This window comes from Acartia tonsa, chromosome 4, assembly GCF_053477335.1.
Source record: "Acartia tonsa isolate MP-2025a chromosome 4, ASM5347733v1, whole genome shotgun sequence".
NCBI lineage: Eukaryota > Metazoa > Arthropoda > Copepoda > Calanoida > Acartiidae > Acartia > Acartia tonsa.
In genome coordinates, this window is record NC_137263.1 from 3,493,028 (window position 1) to 3,518,836 (window position 25,809).

A 25,809-nucleotide genomic window follows, 5' to 3' on the forward strand; every position below is an offset into this window, starting at 1 on the left:
AATTTATTCACGCAACTTCCCCTTGGTTGTGTAAGAAGGGTGATAATTGGGTAGTTTAGATACTCAATTGTCAATTACATAATATCAGTACAACCCTTACCCAAGCTCCTCTGTGGAGAGCGTCATTCATTACGGTGACTTAATTTGGGACACCTGTCATACTCGACGAGGTTGAGGTAATAAAGAGTAGATCCCTTGAGACAGCGCGTCAAGTACTTGTACTTGAGCGTTGAAGTTGAGTTGGCCCTGGTGCTAGCATACAAAAGTGTCTCGTCCTATTCTATGCCTACTTAGGTCCAAACACTAAGAAACTATGGCTACACACACACAGTAAATTTATTATTACTTGAATCATAATCCAGATTATCATGTACTCTAATAAAGTGAAACTTTTAGTTGGCTAAAATAACGATCCTACTCTTACTGGATAGACGACTGACCAATAAATGATGTCAATGTTAGCATTCTGAATTGACAATTTTTCTGAACCCAATCGATCCAGCGCGGTGGTTAGCAAGATTCTAAGCTTGAACAGAAAGACATCGTCCTACTTTTTACTATAGAATAGTGGAATAAACCAAAGCAGAAATTTGCTTACTTTTTGAAAGCGAATTTTTTCTAAAATTAGAGTCTATCCGTCCGTAACGTTTAGTCTTTGTATTTCATTTGGACATGTTCTATCGATTTCAAACTTGGATACGATTTAGGTAATCATTACCAGATGTCCCTGTTCTGTATCCTGTAGTAATGCAAATTTGCAACAAATTTATGTACAACTTTGTTTGGACTAACAAATTAATATTTTGTTTTTAAGTATGGCAGTATACTTTACTAAAGTTAATGATCGTTTGTTCTTCCTTCTGATTTTAGAGCTTTGCTTTAATGGATGTTGCCATCCTAGTAATTCTAAAATTAAATTAAACCAACAACGAAATCAATTCGAAGAAAAATCACGAAACCTATACGTATTTTCAGCTGTCGTTGGGGGGCAAGACATTGTAAAATTGACGACCACTTCATCTGCCCCCCAAATATTATTTTAGATTTATTTCGCTTGTTAGTTAGGTATACCTTATTCCTGGAATTAGATAAATACCAACTGCACACCAAGCATATAATGGCTCTTTTTTCAAAGGGGCAAGAATGAGGAATAAAATAGCCTAAAACCCTACCATGACTTTACTAAAAATAGTCTAAACCCATCCAGGGAACCATGGAAAGCTTCCTTAAAAGTTCAATAGTCATCAAAATTTTAAGCTTCAAAAAAAATCTACAACATTGTATAATGGGACTAGCAGCTTTGGGGGGGGGGGGGGGTAGGGAGTATCCTCCCCTAAAATAATTATCTTTCCCAAACATTTTAAAGGAGAACCATTTCGGTTTAGCGGTTGGCTAGATTCTTTGTACACACACATTGATCCTGTTACTTTTAAATAAGGATAATAAGAAATATGCTTTTTATTTAATCTTTACGTGTAATGACCGTTCATGGTCTTGCTAAAAAAAATAATATTGTAAAAATAAAATTTTATTTTCATAGCACCATTCATAAGTAATAATAATTACATATCTAAAAATAAAACATCAACAATTTTAAGTCATAAAAAGATGAATAAATCAAGAACATTAAAAATCATATTTTCACATTATTTTGATTAAATGCTTAAAATAAAAATAATTAAAATGATGTCTTTTTTTTCTCTCGGATTTTTTCTTCTTAATTTCTTTTCTTTTCTTGACTTTCAGATCCTACAAAAAAATCTTTATAGAAAGTATCTGTCTATTTCTTATACGGCTCCGAAACCGATTGTTATCCGCTGGATCAGAACCGTTTCTCAGCTATACGTAAAAATCATGTTTAACATTAAATTGCAGACAATTTTCCAGGAATATTAAAATATAAATCATAAAATTTTAAAAAAGTTTTTTAGCATGGGCCTTTAGTCCCTCGGGGTCAAGAAAACTGGTTCAAATTTTATAATTTTTCATTTTAATATCCACGGAAAGCAGTCTATATTACGATGCGATAAATAACTATTCTTTCCACAACATATATTTATCTGTGTATAAAGAATAAAATGTGACAATGTGGGTAATAACGCCCCCCCCCCCCCTCCAAAAAAAACTGACATCCTGTTGCTTTATTATAAGGATTAAATTATGTGGCGACTATTAATTTACTAATTGGGTATTTGAATTTCAGCCAATATCGTCAACATACCCTAAAGCGTCTTTTAACTGATAAATTGACGCGAGCAGCGTGCAAAGTTTTTTCGCATTTTTACCTTGAAACCACCCAGAGATGGGTTTTTAAAAGATGCCACGTTTTTTCTCGACATTTTTTACGCTATGAATAACAAGCGCGGCATTCGCGAAATCTAAACAGAGTATACAACTATTTATTTAATTATTTCGCTTTTGTTGGTACAGCCTTTTTAAAAGAAAAACAAATTATCTTAAATCCATTTTTGCTGCATATTAATCAATATATCTTTTTAGAGCTATATTAGACATTATACAAATGGCTAAAATAATAATTATAAAATTTTGAATTTTTAAGTTGTATACTCTGTTTAGATTTCGCGAATGCCGCGCTTGTTATTCATAGCGTAAAAAATGTCGAGAAAAAACCCATCTCAGCTCACTGGTGTCCTGGATAGGAAACAGGTTTTTGTTGAGTTACGTATGACAAGACCTATATTTCTATGACCGGGCCTGTATGACGGTTCAGCACATAACTTTCATTAAATCACAGCTGATCATTTTAGTGGATTTTTTTGAAAATTACTTTTTTACCCAGATTTTCATAGTTTTTCCCAAAAAAATCACAATTTTCTCATAGCTGCAGCTTAGTTAATCTAAATTTATTCAAAGAAAAGTATAATAGATGACAGCTGACTATGTTATTATCCATAACAAGATCTTTCAGAATCAATTAACTAATCTAAGATTTGTAGTCTAGAAGTTGGGTAAAAGTTATTTGAAGTTGTTATTTGATTAATGCCTAAACAGTTAAACAAAACTTAAGTTTGTTATGGTAGTCAACCCCAAAAAATACTCACTTGTTAAGTCCCTCATGCATGCCTCATGAATTGTTATAGCATAGTTCCTGGCTGTAATAAGATGTCCCTCTGAGGTTCCACCAATGAAGTTTAAACTAACATGCTTCAGAATTGGCAATGATTCTGTATAAAGTTTTCATTGTAATATTGACACGCTATCTTGCTAAATATTGGTTCCTTGCTGACTTGATGTCTAAATAGTTCCTGTGTTAATGTTTGTTCCTGCTCATCATCATTGGAAACAGTTAGTTCAGTATTGTGGCTGCTTTTAAAGGTTTTGATGGGTTCTGGTTGCAGTTGAAATGATGGTGGTTGTGTGAAATTCTTGCCAGTGTCAGACACAAACTGCATCAGATTCTTGTTTACTCTGGCCTTTAAGGTATTCAGGTAAACATTGTGACCTGGAAGAATTGGGACAGGGTGGTTTTAGCTGTTCTGGGTAATGAGTTTGGATCTACTGCAGTTCATGGTAAAATATTGCTGGTAACAAATGCTTCCTGGTTCATGATGTGACAGTAGATGGCTGTTCTCAGAGCAGCTTTTCCAGCAAACAGTAGGCTGTCCCAGCTGGCATTACTAAATATGGAACTTTAGTAGAATATCAGGGACTGGCAAATTGCTTTTTATGTATTTACTATGACTTACTTTTCTTTCCCTCTGGTGGAGAGAGATTAAAACATTTTGTTTTTGGGGTTTAGTTTGTTTCTAGGCTCCTTAACAAGATGGTTGCTATAGAAAAGATTGTAACATGTAACACCAAAGAACTTAGGATGTCTGACTTATGGTACTGTTTCAACAATGACTACAGTGCCTGCTTCATTCGAAAAGGTGGTAAAGACTACTGTAGATGATTTGGCTGGAGAAATGAATGGGTTCTGACTTTTTAACCAATCATTAAGAACTGCTAAGTAAACTTTTATGTCCTTGACATAAGGATAAATAAGAGGACTTATGCTGTTGGAGTTGTCAGCAGCGGAAATTAGATGTAATTAGAGTGAGGTGTTGGCATTTATGAAATTTACAGTTCGTATAGTATATAGTATATATTATGCAGTAGAACCTCATTGTTTATAGTGTCAAAAGCCTTTGAAAGATAAATGGCAACTGGCACTGCTCTGATAACTGGTTTCTTATTGTTTAGGCTGTTGTTGATTAAGGTATTAATACTCTGTAAGGCAGTGGTGGTAAACCTACCTGTGTGAAAGCCATAATGTTGGTCTGCAAGTTTAACAGCATCATTCAGGTAGGGACAAATCATGCAGGCAGGATAAAGAAGTGAGACAGGGCAGTAGCTGGAACCCTAATTATCAAGTTTTCCTGGTTTCAGTAATGAAATAATTTTACCAGTCCCCCATATGCTTGGTGTCTAGAAGTGATTTACTTGTCAATACTACAATGAAAACATTGTACAAAATCATTGCTGATTCGGATTTGTTTAAACGTTTTTGGTGGAACCTCAGAGGAACCTTGTATCACATCCAGGATCTATGTTTTACCTACAAATCTTAGAATAGTCAATTGAGATTATTGATCTTGTTATAGCTGTCATCTATTATACTGTTTTGCATGAATTTTGAATAACTAAGCTGGATATGTGAGAATACTGTGATTTTTTAGGGGGAAAAACTATGAAAATATGGGTAAAAAAGTAATTTTCAAAAAAATCCACAAAAATGATCAGCTGTGATTTGATGAAAGTTATGTGCTGAACCGTCATACAGGCCCGGTCATAGAAATATAGGTCTTGTTATACGTAACTCAAAATAAACCTGTTTCCTATCCAGGACACCGGTGAGCTATTTCATACCTGTGTGTGTATCCATCTATCGGTTGACAGGCATGGCTGTAGCGCTGGCTGTATCAGTAGAATCTGCCTCTCTCCACAGTGACGTCACAGTCTTAGTCTAAAATTTTAATAATGTAAAAGGTATTATAATTATTTTCCTTGAAAACAATATAAGTATCTAGACATTTTATCTACCAAAAAAATATGGAATTTTTTTGCAATTTAGTTTTCAAAAGAAAGCTTCTAGAGGCATTTTCTCTTGGGAGATATCCTCTAAACAAAATATTATAAACCTCCCCATATTATAAAAAGATTCGCTGTAAAGAAGAATCATATCGGTTAAGCGATTGGCACGATAATTCGCTAGATAGACACCAAAACATCCTGTTACTTTTTATGGCGGATTTTTATAATTGTAGTTTTGCTTTATAATCAAACTATATCTCGACAGGCATTAAAATAAAAATTCCCTATTAGAGTTATGACCTTAGATGGTACATCAGACAAAATAATAAGTCCAACTTAAAAAAAGAATTTCTAGCAGAAAAACCTTTTTTTATAGGTATTTAATATGATTTAATCTAATAATACAAGTAAAGTTTTACCCCAAGAAATGAAACCATTTATAATACACTTATTAAATAGATGAAATGAAAAAAAACCCGGCATTTTAGTGCTTTCAAACCAATGATCAAATCATAATGCTCCTATAATGATTCACTATTGGTCCAATTAAATAACTGGAATCTATAGTTCTATATCTATTAATACTCTATTATGTAGGAGTAAGCTTTTATTTAGAGGATTTTTTAATGCTTAAATAAAAATAATAGTTATTCTAAAATTAAATATAAAAAAACGACTATGTGTTAATAGAAACAATAGTTTTTGAATGAAATAATAACATGGTCTAAAGTAAAAGGTATACAGGATAGAAAGAATAAAAGAACATAAAAAATTCGTACGTCCTACAAATGAGAATAAATGGATTTAAGAGTAGTTTTGTTACTAATAATATTTATATACATAAGACATTAAGTTTTATTATCTATTTTTAAAATCAACTAAAATTAATAAAAATATGTCTCTAGTGGAACAAAAAGAATAAGATGATTAAATGCAGGTATGGAAGGAACATTGGGCTGTTTATTACACCAGTACCCAAAGTTTTATAAAAACTTTTCTTATTTATTAAATTAAAAACTTTTAAACATTCAATATCCAAAGATGGAGGGGACATTGGCATGTAAATTACACTGAAAACCACATTATTTCATCATTGGCTTAAAATGCTTAGGTAATTCATTTAACTAGAAGTGTCCAAACCTTTCTACCAATAATATTAACCTTACCTGGGTATAGAAATGCATGCCCTGCTTGCCGTAGAAATGGCTGTCACCCAGGAAGCTTCCTCTTGATCCAGTGAATGACATCACGGGCAGAGGGACCTGTAAATATCAATAAAAATTAATCATTTTTAGCAGCGATGCTACCATAAATTTTGAAATATTTTGTGAGATAAATAGAAGACAATTCAGTTTGTGAGCGTGCAGATTTGGGTCAACAATTTTGGGGACTTTTCTTGAATTTTTATTGGTTGGTTCATTAAGTTAAGTGTCCAAACGTTTCAATCGCTAATTGTTATCTACAGAATGGTGCTCTCATTCGATTGTTTGAAAACCTTGGGTACTTTTATCAAATCTTGCTTGTGTTGTAAAAACCTTCAGTGTCACAAATAATTTTAATCTTAGGAAATGCTATTTAAATTTTCATAATTTTGGATGCACAATAACATCAAAATATTGCCAATTGTCTTATCCCATAAGATCCCAAAATTTTACAACTGAGCAAAAGCTGTGGATAACCTAAGAGGACGACCAACCCTTTGATTGCACGACCTCTGTCAGAAAGTCCTAACTGTGCATGGTAATGAGTTGCGCCTATTTAAGGCCAATGCATTCCCTTACTCTACAATTTTTATAGCGCATCTTACATAGCAGCAGTTAAAACAAACTTTAACGTCTTTATTATGACGCAGTATTGGGTCGAGATACGAACTCATTACCTGCCCGACGACGAGCGGATGTGGTTACTTACAGGGATGGGAACGTTAACACCGACTTGTCCGACATCAATCTCTGAGACAAACTTTCTGGCGGTGGCTCCGTTCCTGGTGAAGATGGCGGTACCGTTGCCGTAGGGGTTACTGAAATAAAAATATTTAGTGGATTGAGCGGATGGAGTAAAAGGGGTGGAAGTGAAGAATCGTTATTAGCCCGCTACATGTTTCAGAGAAAAATAAAAAATCTGATTTGATATCCAAGTAATAATAAAAAATGCTTTGCTACTTAATTAATCTACCAACTGGATAAGATAAAAAATTACTTTTTATTTAGGAGGAAGATAAAATTATTTACGTTTGCTCCTCAAATATCTAGGTTCAATTGTGAACAAGAAAGAAGTAGGTTGCGCTAAAAATCCGTAAAGGTTGTGATTTTTAAGTCTTAAAAATAGAACGATAATATTCACTAAATATGTGTATTTACTGTTTTTAATTCAAACTCACAACCTTTACGGATTTTTAGCGCAACCTACTCCTCCCTTTATAAAATAAGGAGTAATATGATAAATCCATGCAATGCACATTGGGGCAAATCAACCAAAAAGGGGATTTAATTATTTAGTACCCTTAAAATTCATCTCACAAAAATTTCATTTTATACTTTTTTGTAGGTAATTTAACAACAAACAAATTTGCTTTTATGTTTTTTTTCTGTCATTTGAAAGAAACATGGAGATAAAGGTCATTTTATGAAGGTAAATAGAAAATTACCAGATTAACCCCTCCCGAAAATAGCCCCCCCTTACCCTATCCATCTTTCTATCCATCAATATATCCATCTATCTATCCATCTATCTATCCATCTATCTATCCATCTATCTATCCATCTATCTATCCATCTATCTATCCATCTATCTATCCATCTATCTATCCATCTATCTATCCATCTATCTATCCATCTATCTATCCATCTATCTATCCATCTACCTATCCATCTATCTATCCATCTATCTATCCATCTATCTTTCCATCTATCTATCCATCTATCTATCCATTTACTTATCCATCTATCTATCCATCTATCTATCCATCTATCTATTCATCTATCTATCCATCTATCTATCCATCTATCTATCCATCTATCTTTCCATCTATCTATCCATCTATCTATCCATCTATCTATCCATCTATCTATCTATCTGTCTATCCATCTATATATCGATCCATCTATCTATCCATCAACTATTCATCTCTTTATCCATCAACTATCAATTTATCCATCCATCAATCTATCCCTCTATCTATCCATCTGTCTATCCATTTACTTATCCATCTATCTATCCATATATCTATTCATCTACCTATCCATCTATCTATCCATCTATCTATCCATCCATCTATCTATCCATCTATCTATCCATCAACTATCTTGAATTTCGTGTTTAAATCGTCTAATTAGGGGTTTTGGTTATCAGAGCAATATGAGAATTTTTTAGTAGCGCAGCTACCCTTTCACTAGCTTTTTGGGCACTTAAAAGTGTAACTATGTTAATTGTAGTCCGATTTTAGTGTTCAAAGTGTCAAATTTGGGGTCATGTAATTCATTTCAGTAGGAGGGGAGGGGATGGTGTAAAGGGGGTGGATGGGGATCCTTATTTTAGCAAGCTACAAGTTTCACTTTATTTTTATGTTTAATAAATCCATTATAAATGTGGGCATGATTAACATAAATTTTTATTAACTAATATCTATATTTATAATGATTTTATGATTCTTGTTTACTGTTCATATGAATACTAGCGGCTTCGCTCCTAGCCTCTAGGGGATTTGCCCCAAGAGGTAATTAAACAAGGATGACAACATCCATGAAAGAAGCGAAGCTCTGAAATGGAAGGACAAACAAACATTAACACTTGTGAAGTGTCCTAACTGAATATTAATGCATGTCTATACAAAAATGTAATTAAAACTGATTAAATACATGTTACTGTTTAAGGGCATACTGACGTTTTTAGGACTTGATTATAGAGTTGCTTCGCTTATAACATTACACCTTATTGAAATAGGAATCAGAATTAAAAAAATCAGATGAATAGGATATTTGTAAAATTCAAAACCATTATTTGTTGTCAAAAAAGTAAAAATCAGCTTGTTATAAATGGATGTACGGACTTTCTGGTAACGATTATAGAGTTGCTGTGCTTTCTAAGTCGTAAGGATGGACCGACCCTAATTATAGAAATATGAAAAAATTGAGGAGGATTTTTATTTTTGAAAAAGAGCTTTAAACAACCACAGGACCAGTAGATATATTACCTGAAGAGTAGAATTCAATCTGTTTAGTGGTTAGCGAGATCTTAAGAGATGGGCGGACAGACAAACAGACATCAAGATACTTTGTATTACATATTAACACCTAGGGATCTAAGGAACAAAACAATAACCGATTAATATGTACATCCCCAATATTGATACATATTTAATAAATTATATTACAAAATTATTTGTCTGTAGATGACAATTAGTGGTTGAAAAGTTTTGACACTTATCTTAATGAACCAACCAATAAAAAATCAATTAAATTTCCTGAAGTTCTTATGCTAACGAATATAAAAACGTTATTATAAAACTTTGAAGGTTGGGGACTAGTGTAATTAACAGTCCCCTCCCTTTCTAAATAAAACTGCTGACATTAAACATGAATACCATGTAACTACATAATTTAAAAACAAGCATTACCAATAGACAGACAGATAGACTACTTGCTAATTCCAATTTAGAATGATTATAAGAACCTCACCACGTTATTTGCATATTTACTTTACCTTTCCGCAGTGAGGTAGGGGACATTGGGCTTTTTATAACACTAGTCCCAAAAGTTTTACAGTTGTGTGTTCAAACGTTTTAACTACTAACTTTAATCTACACAAGGGGTAATTTTGTGTATTATCATTGGGGATGTACAACAATTTATTGACCTTTGTCTTATCCCTTTAGATCCCTGATATATGTAATAATCTATAGAAACGATTATTTAGTTACATTAAAACATCAAACATAAAGAAGTTTAGATTTAGGTTTAGCCCCCCCCCCCCCTCTCCTTCCCATCATTTAGTGGAATAGAACTTGAAAATACTTATTATTAACTTTAATTCTAAGTTAGAATAAACATTTCCCAATATGTCTATGTTTTTGTGTCTTTTATTTATTTAAATTATATCTTAAGTTTTGACTTTAAAAGTGCATTTAAACGCTTTTTCTTACAAACTTTTTGTGCACTTACGTTCAGAAAACGGACTAAAAACCCCTACGGGGGCGCAGGGGGGTAAGTGAAACCAGTACTGGCGATTAAAATATGTCTTTGGGTAATCAAATATCGTTTTTTTAGCCGGCGACACCCGGCGAAAACATGTTTCCTCTTACTGTGATCTTAAAAGTTGATTAAAAAACAAACAAAAAAAAACTAAAATCTTGACTTCAACTAGAATTATTTAGGACTAATTTCTTCAATTTGTGTTTTTTTCTTTTACAGTGTCAAAATATATGTAATGCATGACTCATCAAAAGTTATTTTGTCTAATTACGTTAATTCTAAGAGATTTTATAATACTTTTAAAATTGTTGGTGAAACACAAAAAGTATGCCTTTTTCTGTAAGAAAATTTTTGCATTTCTTGACTTCCATGCATTAGAATGCTTACTTGAAAAGCGTATTTTTACGATTCCTTTGAAATCTGATGTACATTGGGTATGATAATACTCATAGAATGTTTAAAACTTGATTTGGGGGTGGTGAATTGATGCCCCTTCTTGCCCCTATGTGCAATGGGATGAAACAAATGTCCAGTTACAGAATTGTTAATCAGACCTGTTAATAAGGGCGATAGCCTCCTCCAGGGTGTCAACGTAGATAACACACAGGGCGGGACCAAAGATCTCCTCCTACACACCACATTTCAAATAACATCCAAGTTACCGTTTAATTGAGGCCCCTTTTTTAATTTGATGGAATAAAAAAAGTATACATCTTTTCGCCACCCCCCCCCCCATACCCCCTAAAACCTTGCTTTTAAAGAACAGTACCAAAGCTTTAAGATAAATATTACCTTTAGAATGCAATATTTAAAAAAAATATTCTTCTATTACCTTTACTTTCAATTCAATTAAAAAGAACGGGGAAGGAAGGAAATCTGTGCTCTACTAGGCATTTTAGGGAAACTGCCATCTTATATTTTTAAAATGTTGTGTGTTCCTTGTAAGCTCTCATGCTGGTGTTCATGTTGTGGATGACGGTGGGACCAACAAAGTTACCGTTGGGATACTCTGGCACTGTCAGCCCACGTCCGTCAAGCAACAGCTCAGCACCCTGGGAAATAAAAAAAAATCCATTGTTTACCATGGATGGAGGTGATTGGTATCCAAATTTACATAAACAAGCTCGCTCATTCGTTTGCTCACATTGGCTCAAATCTTAAAGTACTTTTTCAAAAACTTGATTAACTGGTCAAATTGTATTGTCTAAACTTTTCAACCAATAGTTATGACACAAAAGGGGTAATTAAGATCCCGATTTTTTTTATAGATAATTAGTATTTTAAGTACCTAACTTTATTGATTTTTTTACCCATTAAGAAAACATTCTTACATAAAATTATCTTATTTGAACTTTAAATATTTACAATGTTATAATGGGGAACAAAGCTTTATGTATAAATCTCGTAAACCAAGTATCTTGATAGTCCATTTAGTCAAGGATGATTGAGTTCACGTATTGTTCCGTTTAACTTATAAAATGAGCGAAAAATCACAAGTCGTTGATTGAAGAACCTAAAAATTGGTTAAAGTTGGCTTTTTTGTTATTTTCTAGTTTCTCATGAATTACAAACGAATTAGCGAAAATACAACGTTAACCTCATAAACTGTAATGTGCATGAACTTTGAGCTTGTGCTGGCAAAAGTGGCTATATAAAAGTTCTGAACCTACTCCAAAACAACTTAGGTCCAAACTTTTAGAAGCTATGGCTAATCAATCAATCAATCTATAACTAACCTCATCAACAGCTGACTGGATAAGATCATGAATTCTTTGCTTGGACTGGGGGGAGATGACAGGTCCTAAGTCTGCCTTAGCCTCATGACCTTAACAGATAATCTATTTGAGTTCTCTGCTTGGACTGGGGTGAGATGACAGGTACAAAGTCTGCCTTAGCCTCATGGCCTAAACAGATAATTTATTTGAATTCTCTGCTTGAACTGGGGAGAGATGACAGGTCCCAAGTCTGCCTTAGCTTCATGACCTTAACAGATAATTTATTTGAATTCTCTGCTTGAACTGGGGAGAGATGACAGGTCCCAGGTCTGCCTTAGCCTCATGACCTTAACAGATAATCTATTTGAATTCTCTACTTGGACTGGGGAGAGATGACAGGTCCCAAGTCTGCCTTAGCTTCAAGACCTTAACAGATAATCTATTTGAATTCTCTGCTTGGACTGGGGAGAGATGACAGGTCCCAAGTCTGCCTTAGCCTCAAGACCTTAACAGATAATCTATTTGAATTCTCTGTTTGGACTGGGTAGAGATGACAGGTCCCAAGTCTGCCTTAGCTTCATGACCTTAACAGATAATCTATTTGAGTTCTCTGCTTGGACTGGGGTGAGATGACAGGTCCAAAGTCTGCCTTAGCTTCATGCCCTTAACAGATAATCTATTTGAATTCTCTGCTTGGACTGGGAGAGATGACAGGTCCCAAGTCTGCTTTAGCCTCATATGACCTTAACAGATATTTTATTTGAATTATTTTGAAGGCCTTAGACAGAATATGATTATAAGTATATTTTTTAGAAGAAATCTTTAGCTTTTTTGTACAATCCACGTATATACTATATCCAATGCAGTTCATTTGAAGGATTCTTTGCTTGAATACGTAGAACACAAATTAGAATTGACTTCTTGTTAAAACATATCATAATGTGTGAAAAAATGATTTTATTAGATTTCATGCTTACATTAAACAAAATAAAAATAAAATGTGCTCGAATTCTATTCTGTTAAATTAAATAAATTTTTTAAAAAAGATGTACATGACGCCATCTTGCGTTAAACAAACAAATCGTATTCCCCACACCAGCGCGTTACCTGCAGAAACGACCAGCTTGGAGGCTCTTTCCGCGACCTCAGGAATCCACTCCTTGGCCTCGCCGACAACCACAGCTGTTGTGAGAGCCATGCACCGCTGACCGGCGGCGCCGAAAGCAGCTCCAACCAGCTGGTTGATTGTGTACTCCTGAAATAAAATTTTCTCTTTAAAAACATTTTTAAGTGATTGGATGGCTGTCCAGGTAGGAAGGGGACATAGGCTATTTGTCCCCAAAGTTTTCATATTCGTTGGCTTAACAACTATGAGGACTTTCATTGAATTTTTATTGGTTGGATCATTATGTCGAATGTCCAAATGTTACAACTACTAATTGTGAGCAAAAACAGAAAACCTCAAGAAATAGCTGAACTGAACGAATTATTCTATGCAGGAAAGACTTCTATAGGCTCAAAGGAATCATTGGTTCTTTAAAAACCTTACTTTACTACCTAGTTAGTTTCTACAAACCTTATTAGCATCAGGCATGATGACGCCGTGGTTCTTGGCGCCCATGTTGCTCTGGACTCTCTTGCCGTTCATGCTGCCCCTCTGGTAGATATGTCTGCCGGCTGCGTCTCCACCAACAAAGGAAATAGCTCTGAATTGAATAGTTGTTAATTAGACTTTTAAGACAACCCTTTTTTCCCTCTTTTTTTGACATTTTCGTAATATCCCAACTTTCGTGGTATTGAGCTGATCCTGTTTAGGGGTCAAGGCATGTCCCCATTAAATCTATAGCAACAATAAGGACAACCTTACTAACATTAGTTATGATACGACCGATCTGACATTTGAGAACTAAACTTTTTTTAGAGTGATTTTTTTGGATAGTCTATAAAGATCTTGGTCGCACTACAACCGATTGATTTTAGGCTATTTTATTTTAAAAGTCAATCTATGGGTTGAGTTACATTTGTGTAACTAACCTGATATCAGGATGATCACAGATAAAGTTGACACAATCATGCTGGCCATGGATAACATTCACTACTCCATCTGGACACCCTGCCTCCTAGAATATTTATACATATTATAAACTGGACACCCTGCCTCCTACAATATCTATAAATATTATAAACTGGACACCCTGTCTCCTAGAATATTTATACATCTTATTATCTTGACACCCTGCCTCCTAGAATATTTATACAATTACATACTATTATCTGGACACCCTGCCTTTTATAATATTTCTATATATTATTATCTGGACGCCCTACTTATTAAAATATAAATTTGCTAAGTGCTTTCCCTCAAAGGGACTAGTGAGCACAGAAACCATCTCTCCCGTCTATCTTCATATAAATTGAAAAGATGGATATGAAGCGTTTCTTTGATCTTGTATAACCTCAGCATTGGACCCTAACCATAAACCTACGTTGCCATAACCCTAACCTAATCTGGCCTAAAGTAAGGAATAACAAAAATGGTTAAAATGGTTTTCTGAGCCCGACTAAGCACTTTTAGGAAAACTGCTATTTACAGACGTTAAAAATATATTCTATTTTGGCCCTATTACCAATCAGAATTTTAAACTTTGCCACAAAAACACATAAATTTATTGAATTTGTAGAAATTAAAGCTGCCTAAAGGCTGTCCGGCTGTCATATGTATGTTTTATATAGACAACTATCTTAAGTCTTAGTCGTACAAAATGATGACAAAGTAAGTTAAAGAGTTGTTATGCTGCTATAAATATAAAATTGTATTAAAAATATATATCTATCTTTCTTTAAAAATTTCGACCAGGTCTAGGTCTACGTGGAAAATTCCGCTTTGTATACCTATGTACATCTATTATGCTGATTGTCTGTCTATCTTTCTACCTTAAAAAGCTCGACCAAGGCCAGGCAAGCTGTAGGATCTCTCTCACTTGGTTTTATCACATAAGTATTTCCACAAATAACACCTAAAACATTTAGAAGCTTGATAATAAGGTATTGCTAAAGATGTGTGGTCGTGTGCTACTTAAAATAGCTTAAACAGCTGAACTGCAGTGTATTTAGAGGTGCAATTTTGTCAGTCTGTTTTATCAGTCTGTCTGTCAGTTTTTTTGGCTGGCTGAAATAACGATACCCCCTATCCATTTCTCTTTACCCCGTCTCCTCCGCCCCTACTGAATGAACGAACTGACGAATAAATTAGGTCCTTATTAGCAAGCTAAATTAAAGACAAATTTTTCACTGTCAATTTATCCACTTATATCCTATATCCATTTTGTCGACAGACTAGTAGAGTTGGTATGTTACGCAAAAGCTTGGTTAAACAACCAATATTCTTCTAAAAATAACATTCAACCCTTTTCCTCTTAAAAGAATATCCACATATTGCGTAAAGAAAAAAGAAAATATGCGTTTACATTGGGTATAGTAAGAGAGTACCTCCCCCCCCCCCAAAAAAACAACACATTATTGCTTCTTGAAACCTATATAACAATCACACTGGATTTATTATTACTTAGATCTTACACTAAATAATCATGTACTCTAATAAAGTGAAACTTGAAGCTGGTTTAATAAAATAATGACTCTTCCCATTCACCCTATTTACCCTGTCCCCTCTCTTCCTACTGAACGAACGAACTGCCCAATAAATGTTGTCCATATTAGCAACCTAAATTGACGACGATTATCCCCTGTCATAATATCCACTTATATTCTATATCTTTATCCATTCACCCACTACCAATTTTCTATAATGGTTTAATCACTCTATCATCCCCACCCCTCCCCCTACAAAAATGGTGTGTACGCCCCTGGAAAGTAGAGTAAATGGAGAAACAATGAATGGCTCTTCTTATCACTCAAACATATCATTGGCTGTAACATTCCTTTTAAGGCATAGTAGACCATTAACGCCCCCCCTCCCCCTTCTTCGTTTCTTAGAATTTGATTTATAACCAACTACCTTCCCTCTACCCCTCCCTCCTAATATATCCAAGTTTTTACTGAAATGCATAAATATGTAATACATTGCAATATCCTTCTTATGACTCAATGAACCTATTCCCCCCCCCCCACCACCCTTATTTGTTTGATATCCCTTTTTAAACTGAGTGGCCTAAATCCCCCCCCCCCCCAAAAAAAAGTTTTCATTCAAATATATCATTTGGTGTAATATCCCTCTTAATGTATAGTAGACAATAACACCCCCCCCCCCTCTCTTATTTCTTAGAATATATTTACCCCATACCCCCCGAGAGCAAGATCTTTATGGACAAACAAACAAGAACCACAAAAATCTGTTTCATAAGATAATAATAATTTGTACAATGTATAATGTTAAAAATAGATTTTTTTAGATTATCAAGTTTTATTATGTCTCACATCCCAAAGGCATCATCAACTTGTTTCATACATTCAAAGTATGATATTCATAAGATGCGTAAAACTATTCTTCAGACATGTTTAGAACATTAATAGTTATTTCTCGCATCGTATTATAAACGGCTTTCCGCGGATATAAAATGTACAATTATAAGATTAAAACTAGTTTTTTTTTAGCCCCGAGGTTCCGAAGGCACCGGCTAAAAAAAACTGGTTTTAATCTTATGATTGTACATTTTTATATTCGTAGAAAGCTGGATATAATTCGATGCTAGACATAGTTTTTTCGTATGGATGAGAACCGGTTCCTATCCACCGGATTCGAATGAATACGAGAAATAATCTTAAAACGATGAAAACTATGCAAGGCCCAAAACAGGCGCAACTCAATACCATGCACAGTTAAGACTTCTCAGACAAAGGTCGTGCAATCAAAGGGTTGGTTGTCTGATGCGCGAATGGACGCTTTACACCGTTATCATAAGCGGAGTATGTTTCAAGGTGCATGGAAAGGTCTAGAAACCGAAGCGATACCAAGCCCTTTAGAGTCTCTTATTAAAGGAAGCCTGCAGGAAGTACAGTAATGCCTTTAACTTATTTTGTTATTGAAGCTAGAGGCTTTAAATTTGGGGTATTGGGTCTACTTAGTACTTATGGCACTCTTTCAGCAGTTAGAGCGGTGTCTTCAATGCAGGCTTACTGAGCAAGGCTATGAAACATACTTTTTAAGTACTTATAAAACATGTTGAAAAAAAGATGAATCCTCATTCCTGAAGGTCAAAATACCAATTCTGATATTTTTAGATTAATTCAGGGACTAGGGAAGTATAAATATAAATCAACTGTATTAGTAAGTTGACTCATTGATCTAAAAGGATAAATTGATGTACATTCCCAATGATGATACACAAAGTTATTAATTCTGTAGATTACAATAAGTGGTTGAAACGATTGGACACTCACTTATTGAACCAACCAATCAAAATTGAATTAAAGTCCCTAAAGTTGCCAACGAATGAGAAAAGATTATTATAAAACTTTGGAGACTTAAGTGTAATAAATAGCCCAATGTCCTCTCCCTCCCTGAATACTAACCCTGGTAGACCCCAGATAAGAGAAACTTTATTCAGGGGGTTATACTTAACCGACAATGAAAGTTACTTTACAAAACAATATTACACCTTCTTTCGATTAATATTATTGGTTCAAAAGTTCGGACATTGCTAGCTTGGAACCAACCAATCGAAATTCAATAAAAGAACCCCAAAGTTTTTGAGGCAATGAATATGGTAACATTTTTATAATCTTTGGGTACCTATGTAGTTAACAGTCCAATGTCCCCTCCCTTTTCTGAGTTTCTGTTGAAGTTAAACCTTTAAGGATTTTCGTTCTCATGAACTTAATGAATTTTTATTTTGGTATGAATATATTGTTTATGATCCTTACTCCCTGGAATACTTTGAATTAAACTTTATGATTGGGTTGGGAATGATTTTGTGTTTATTTAAATTACATTGCATACAAATATTTCATTCACTTGAAATACAACTATAAAAGAGGACTTTACATGTAAGAGCTCTAGTCAATTTTAACACTTAAGAATTTTTATTAATGGATTTATTTTTTCTTGGATCTTACACAAGATTATCATATACTCTAATAAAGTGAAACTTGTAGCTGGCTTAATTAACAATACCCCCCATCTTCTCCCCTCCTACTGGATAAACGAAAAGACTAATAAATGATGTCCATGTTAGCAACCTAAATAGACAACAATTTTCCATTTCATAATATCCACATAATATTCTATATTCATTTTCATAATGTTACTCAGGAGGGGAGGGAAAATCGGTCTGTCCCCAAAGTTTATAATCTAAGTCGTTGGCTTAAAACTTTAGCTGTGTACTTGTATATACTTATCAACTAATAATTCTTATTTGCACAAGCTATATTCCAAAATACTAGTTTTAAATTACCAAAAAAAAATCAAATCAATTTAATAATCAAACGCTTTTTTAGTCAATCATACACTTATAGTGGAGGGGAAGTTCTGACACATTTGCGTAAACCTAGTATATAGGCTTTATCTTTGGACTGAGAGGATAGGTTATATAAGATAAAATCATTCTCATATGATGAATTTTCCCAAGTTTTAAGATTTTTTTGGATAGGCCTCCAGGATCCAGAGCTCCAGGCATCTTTACAGGTAAAAATGAAAAAAAAAATATTTTTTGAAGAGTTAGAGGTCAGCTTATGAAACAAAATATGCATGTTTTTTCTTCAAATATGTGAATAACATTCAAAAAGATGCATATTTTGTTTTATAAGTTAATCTCTAACTCAGTCCAAAGATAAAGCCTATATACCAGGTTTACGCAAATCAATGTGTCAGAACTCCCCCCCCCCCCTTACATCAGAATTATTGTTACCTAGTCGTTTGATGGTTAAAATTATCTGAATAAAAAATGTCAAAAGAAGCACTCATTCATAAACAGGCCCCTTTTATCAGTGCTCTTATTGCTCATTGAACTAATTCTCTGCTAAAGAAGGACACAAAGTTATATTAAACAAGGATGACAACATCCATAAAAGCGAAGCACTGAAACGGTAGGACAAACGGACATTACCACTTATATAGTGTCAGAACTGAATAATCAGAATATAAATGTATAACAGTCGAAGCAAAATTGTGAGTAAAATTGTTGAAAAACTGCTTAATACAGGATAATGTATATGGACATACATACATTTTTAGGACTTAATTATAAAGTTGCTTCGCTTATAACATTATACTTTGTTGTCCCAAAAATCAGATCAATCGGATGATTAGATCACATAAAATTTGTTTGTTAAAAAAGTAAAAAAATCAACATGTTTTAAATGGACGTACGGACATTCTTGTAATGATTATAGAGTTGCTATGCTTTCAAAATCGTACCTAACTACTGAAGGAATCACCATGCAAAGTTTGAAATCGATAGGACAATTCTAAAATGCCTAAATTTACGGGAAAAAGTTATCCGTTTGTGACGGACGGACGGACCGGCCCTAATTATAGAAAAGCTTCGCTTTTAAAAATGTTTTTATAAGCATATTTCATATGATTTGACATTCAGGTATCTTAGTATGGGTTGAAGGAGTTGGATTAGTTTGAAACCAACCAATCAAAATTCAATAAAAGTACCTAAAGTTTTCTAGCCAACGATAAGATAATTTTAGTTATTGAATTTTGGGTACCAGAGATGGGTTCTTAAAAGATGCCGCGTTTTTTCGACAATTTTTTAGACATTGCTTGATTGAACGAAGACGATACACAGAGTATACAACATAAGAATCCAAAATTTTAAAATTATTATTTTAGCTATTTGTATAATGTCTAATACAACTTAAATCCATTTTCGCTGCATATTTATTAATGCATCTTTTTAGATCTGTATTAGACATTATACAAATGGCCAAAATAATAATTTTAAAATTTTGAATTCTAAAGTTGTATACTCTGTTAAAAACCTTATTCCATCTCGAAGATCAATGCCCCGTACGATTTTAACAGAGTATTCAACTTGAGAATTCAAAATTTTAAATTATTATTTTAGCCATTTGTATAATGCCTAACACAGCTCTAAAAAGATGCATTAATAAATATGCATCGAAAATGGATTTAAGTTGTATTATTTTGAATTCTTATGTTGTATACTCTGTGTTGAAATCCTATCGTCTTCGTTCAATCAATCAATGTCTAAAAAATTGTCGAAAAAACGCGGCATCTTTTAAGAACCCATCTCAGTATTATTTTTAGTCCAATGTTCCCTACTTCCCTGTTCAACATTGTAATTTCTATTTTGTGTCTTCTGAACAAAAACACACCACCCAGATGTTGCATTTGTAATTTGAGGAAAGCTTCATTTCATCCTTCATGAACCTACGCTTAAAGGGATGATGTTCATACCCAATGAGGATACACAAAATTATCCCTTCTGTATATTACAATTAGTCCTTGAAACGTTTGGAAACTCAACTTAGTGAACCAACCAATCACATTCAAGAAAAGTAACCAAAGTTAATAATAAAATGTTGTTTTAAAACTTTGGGGACTAGTGTAATAATCTCCTTCCCTCCCTTATTTCTGGTACTAACCTGTGGGGAACATCCATAGTGGGATCATGGCAGGAAAGTTGAATGGAGCAATTCCAGCGCAAACTCCCAGGGGGGTTCTTCAATCATAAATATAACTTTGTGGACAATCAAGCTAATGGATACATTATTACTTGGATGTTACACAAGATTTTCATGTACTCTACTAAAGTGAAACTTGTAGCTAAATAACGATCCCCTCCTACTGGATAAACGTACTGGCCAATAAATGTGGTCCATATTAGTAAGCCAATTTAACGACAAATTTCCCCCGGTTAATATATCCATTTATATACTGTATCAATTATCCAATAATTTTATATTTATGCCTGAAGCTGGTAAGGTCCATGTCCTTGGAGATTCCAGAGAGATGTTCACCAAGCAGAAGGTTCAAGTTACTGCACAGATGCTCTACAACCTAGATAGATAATAGATAGATTAATAATTCCAGAGAGATGTTCACCAAGCAAAAGGTTCAAGTTGCTGCACAGATGCTCTACAACCTAGATAATAGATAGATTAATAATTCCAGAGAGATGTTCACCAAGCAGAAGGTTCAAGTTACTACACAGATGCTCTACAACCTAGATAATAGATAGATTAATAATTCCAGAGAGATGTTCACCAAGCAGAAGGTTCAAGTTGCTGCACAGATGCTCTACAACCTAGATAATAGATAGATTAATAATTCCAGAGAGATGTTCACCAAGCAGAAGGTTCAAGTTACTACACAGATGCTCTACAACCTAGATAATAGATAGATTAATAATTCCAGAGAGATGTTCACCAAGTAGAAGGTTCAAGTTACTGCACAGATGCTCTACAACCTGGATAATAGATAGATTAATAATTCCAGAGAGATGTTCACCAAGTAGAAGGTTCAAGTTACTACACAGGTGCTCTACAACCTGGATAATACATAGATTAATAATTCCAGAGAGATGTTCACCAAGCAGAAGGTTCAAGTTACTACACAGATGCTCTACAACCTAGATAATAGATAAATTAATAATTCCAGAGAGATGTTCACCAAGCAGAAGGTTCAAGTTACTACACAGATGCTCTACAACCTAGATAATAGATAGATTAATAATTCCAGAGAGATGTTCACCAAGCAGAAGGTTCAAGTTACTACACAGATGCTCTACAACCTAGATAATAGATAGATTAATAATTCCAGAGAGATGTTCACCAAGCAGAAGGTTCAAGTTACTACACAGATGCTCTACAACCTAGATAATAGATAGATTAATAATTCCAGAGAGATGTTCACCAAGCAGAAGGTTCAAGTTACTGCACAGGTGCTCTACAACCTAGATAATATATATAGATTAATAATTCCAGTGAGATGTTCACCAAGCAGAAGGTTCAAGTTACTGCACAGATGCTCTACAACCTAGATAATATATATAGATTAATAATTCCAGAGAGATGTTCACCAAGCAGAAGGTTCAAGTTACTACACAGATGCTCTACAACCTAGATAATAGATAGGTTAATAATTCCAGAGAGATGTTCACCAAGCAGAAGGTTCAAGTTACTACACAGATGCTCTACAACCTGGATAATAGATAGAATAATAATTCCAGAGAGATGTTCACCAAGCAGAAGGTTCAAGTTACTGCACAGGTGCTCTACAACCTAGATAATATATATAGATTAATAATTCCAGAGAGATGTTCACCAAGCAGAAGGTTCAAGTTACTACACAGATGCTCTACAACCTGGATAATAGATAGAATAATAATTCCAGAGAGATGTTCACCAAGCAGAAGGTTCAAGTTACTACACAGATGCTCTACAACCTAGATATTATATATAGATTAATAATTCCAGAGAGATGTTCACCAAGCAGAAGGTTCAAGTTGCTGCACAGGTGCTCTACAACCTAGATAATAGCGAGTAATAATTCCAGAGAGATGTTCACCAAGCAGAAGGTTCAAGTTGCTACACAGATGCTCTACAACCTAGATAATAGTTAGGCTAATGACACTTCAAGTGGCATCAATTTACTAAAAAAATAACTATAGCAAATGCGAAGATTGTATTTACCAAAATTATCCTGTATACAACTTATTTTTTTTGTCTGTCCAAAGGTTATGTAAGAAAAGACATAGGTTTTTTTTATTAATGTTTTTTTGTGCTTTGCTTTTCATGGTTGTAGTCATCCGTCATTCATGTTTTAACTCAATTGAACGAAATATGATCTATCCCAAATATTAGGACATTGAAAGTATAAAATGAATGAAATATTCTTTGGAAAGGCTAACTATGTAACTATGTTAGTAAATATAAATAAATGTATACAAATATTAAACAGGGCACTATATAATTTCTGGACAATTTGAGGAAAGAACCCCTACTTTTCCAGCGAGGGAGGGGATATTGGGCTGTTTTTACACTTGTCCCAAGTTTAAATAACTAGCGGCTACGCCCCTAGAGGCCTCTAGGGGCACTTGAGGAGGAGAGAGTCGAATTTAATAATTCAATTTCTTATTTTAGATTTTAAAAGAAAAAGTAAAAAAATTTACGTTTGATGTTTGTTTTTCGTTGAACTCTTTTTCTAAAATTGAGAAATTTAAAAAAAATTTAATTTCTCTAGGGAGGGTGGTGGTACCCTCCCCCAAAATAGTTATAAACCTTCCCGGGACCTATGAGAAGCTACCCTGTTATGGAGAACCCGATCGGTTCAGCGGTTAGCGAGATCCTTCGGTACAGACAAACACACAAACACACAAACATCCTGTTACTTTATTATAAGGATGTATTCTTATTCGTTGGCTGAACAACTTTTGGGACTGGTAATGAATTTTGATTGGTTGGTTTATTCAGTTGAGTTTCCAAACGTTTTAACTACTTATTGTAATCTACAGAAGGTGTTATTTTATGTATTATCATTGGGGATATTGTACATCAATTTATCAGTCAAGGATTTCGAAGAAAATAACAACCCTATTTGTGATTGTTCCAATAACATGAAATATAAGAAACAGAGACGCTAGGAGGGTGTATATACCCAACACCCACCCCTTCCTTCCCTGAGGAACTTAAAGGTTTGTACTAAATGGTTTTAGCGCCCTGTACGTACATACATATTTACTTTATCACTCACTCTTTTCTGGAAAAAATTGCTAAAAATAGAATTCAGTGAAGACTAGGAAAATGTTACATAAATGCAAGGAGGGAGGGAGGGCACATTGGAATGTAAATAAATTGGTATCCAAAGTTTTATAATCACGTTTTCTTATTCGTTGGCTTAAAAGCACTTTTGATAAATTATTATAGGTTGGTAACAAACTTTTCAACCAATAATTACCTAAAGGGGTAATTTTGTTAATTCTATCTGGGAATGCATATCAAATTATCGTCTAATGTCTTATCCCTTTAGATCCTTGCAAAAATGGTACAGCGCTGCATTTTTGGTGCAAGACTATTATAAAGTTAATGTATGTTAGTCTGTTCTTCAGTGGTAGTAAAAATTATGTATATGCAACCAAAAAAGTAACTAATTACTAATTTTAAACGCGGAGCGTATCTATAATTACAGCCAGTACGTCCACACGCACGGAACGAATCGCTATAATCGCTAATTTAGGCATGTCAGAATTATCATATCGATTTCAAACTTTTCATGAAAATTCCTGTTGGGTACGATATTTAAAGAAGGGCAACTCTATAATCTTAACTAAATAGAAAGTTCGTACGTCCATTAAAACAAATTAATATTTAACTACCTGACCCTACTAACGTACCTGGAGACCTCTCATGACGTCACCCTCGGCATCTGGCAACGTTTTGCCCTGCTCTGTTGTAATCAGTCTGGCAACATCCTTCAGGTTCTCCTTGATCAGTTGCTGGTATCTACACAATAAACATATATTATTACTTGGATATTGCACCCGATTTCCATGTACTCTGATAAAGTGAAACTCACAGCTTGGTAAAGTAACAATACTATCCCTTTACTCCATCCCCTCCGCTACTTATGGATGAACGAGCTAAACAAAAAATGAGGTCTATATTAGCAAGCTAAATTTACGCCAAATTTTCCCCTGTCAATATATCCACGCATATTCTACATTCTTGCATTACAATGATGCATAGAAATGAGATACAAGAAATGTTAATACAAGCGTACCCTCGGGGATAACAAAACTGGTTTTAATCTTATAATTTTTCATTTTATTATTAGTAAAAAATTGTCTATCATATCATGCTATACAAGATTTTTCAGTATGGCTAAAAACTCTAAAAATAAACGTAATTACTCTAACTAACCCCTGACTCATGTAAATAGTCCTAACTTACTTGAGCATAATCTGTTGTCTGGTGAGAGGAGTAGTTTTGCTCCAGGTCTTGTAGGCTTCCTTGGCGGACGCCACGGCGGCATTCATCTCGTCGTTGGTTGATTGGGGGACCCTAATAGTTGAGATCAATTTGAGATATTTTCTACCTATTCAAAGTAGGTAAAGATAAAAAATTATGAAAATCAACCTAAATAAGACTTATTTTGAGGGTTTTTATTCAGTGAAGCTTTCTTTATTCATCATAAGATCTTTGCTATTACAGATTTTTATATGCCTTCTTATGACGCCTAAAACGGTGTGCAGGCATGACATGTACGTTCAGCTGTTTGGCAGCTAGCTGCCTTTGAAGTTCATATTTTTTTTGGAGATAATCGTTACCAGAAACATTTTACTGTGAGCTATCCTTATAGTCAAGTGCACTGACCTTGTGACGACCTCATTTGTGGCGGGGTTATGCACATCAATCCATCTGTCTGTCTTGGACTCCTGCCATTCGCCGCCGATCACGTTCTGAGTGGTCGGCGGGACTCTGCCGCCGGCGTAGCTGAAGCAGCGTCTGCCGAGGTGGGGGGCCAGCGTCGCGGTCAATTTGCTACTCAGCATTCTGATGTCTGAAAAATCACCGACAAAAAGGTTAGGCACCAATTAGGAATATTTCATTAATTTTAAAGAAGCCAACCTGGCGTATTCCCTCAAAGTTCCATGTTGAGCACAAGAAATCCCCCATTCTTATTATTAAAATAAATAATACACAAGAGGGGTGGGAGGGGGGGGGGGGTTGATTTTTGTTTGTTTGTTTATTAATTTAAGTTAAGTTAGGTTAGTTTTTGTATGGAGTAGCTTCGCAGGGTTTGGGTCACTAGAAGGGATAATTTATTATTAATAGGTTTTAAAAATGGGGGAGTGGGGGCTCGACATGAACTTTGATAGAAAGCAACGAAAAGCTACTTTAAAATTTTTACTTAGCTTTGTTTAATGTTAGAAGACTTGATAAAA

The 25,809-nt window shown here is 34.4% G+C and overlaps 1 protein-coding gene across 2 annotated transcripts; it reads right to left on the minus strand.

Moving 5' to 3' along the window:
• Nucleotides 1–1,512: 1,512 nt before the first annotated feature.
• On the minus strand, nucleotides 1,513–25,437 carry LOC145315700 (putative methylmalonate-semialdehyde/malonate-semialdehyde dehydrogenase [acylating], mitochondrial). Of its 2 annotated transcripts, none has more exons than XM_080155728.1 (16): nucleotides 25,238–25,437; nucleotides 24,815–24,925; nucleotides 24,259–24,367; nucleotides 20,836–20,924; nucleotides 20,510–20,586; nucleotides 14,873–14,955; nucleotides 13,973–14,058; nucleotides 13,515–13,644; nucleotides 13,046–13,193; nucleotides 11,960–12,048; nucleotides 11,160–11,275; nucleotides 10,778–10,849; nucleotides 6,946–7,054; nucleotides 6,201–6,296; nucleotides 4,875–4,966; nucleotides 1,513–1,750 (listed from the first exon to the last, which is right to left on the minus strand). In XM_080155728.1, exons 1-15 carry the CDS (start codon nucleotides 25,414–25,416, stop codon nucleotides 4,886–4,888), a joined length of 1,575 nt encoding a protein of 524 aa, XP_080011854.1. In that variant the 5' UTR covers nucleotides 25,417–25,437; the 3' UTR covers nucleotides 1,513–1,750; nucleotides 4,875–4,885. The 2 variants fall into 2 exon arrangements, with proteins under 2 accessions (XP_080011854.1, XP_080011855.1); XM_080155729.1 differs by having other exon boundaries at nucleotides 1,513–1,749; nucleotides 4,870–4,966.
• Nucleotides 25,438–25,809: the final 372 nt, after the last annotated feature.

Coding starts and splice junctions, on each gene's coding strand:
- LOC145315700 (XM_080155728.1), bottom strand. CDS start 25,416: ATGCTGAGTAGCAAATTGACCGCGACGCTGGCCCCCCACCTCGGCAGA. Junction 20,925..24,258: donor ACGTCATGAGAGGTCTCCAG/GTACGTTAGTAG, acceptor TTATCTATCTAG/GTTGTAGAGCATCTGTGCAG. Junction 12,049..13,045: donor CAAGCTGGTCGTTTCTGCAG/GTAACGCGCTGG, acceptor TTATCTGTTAAG/GTCATGAGGCTAAGGCAGAC.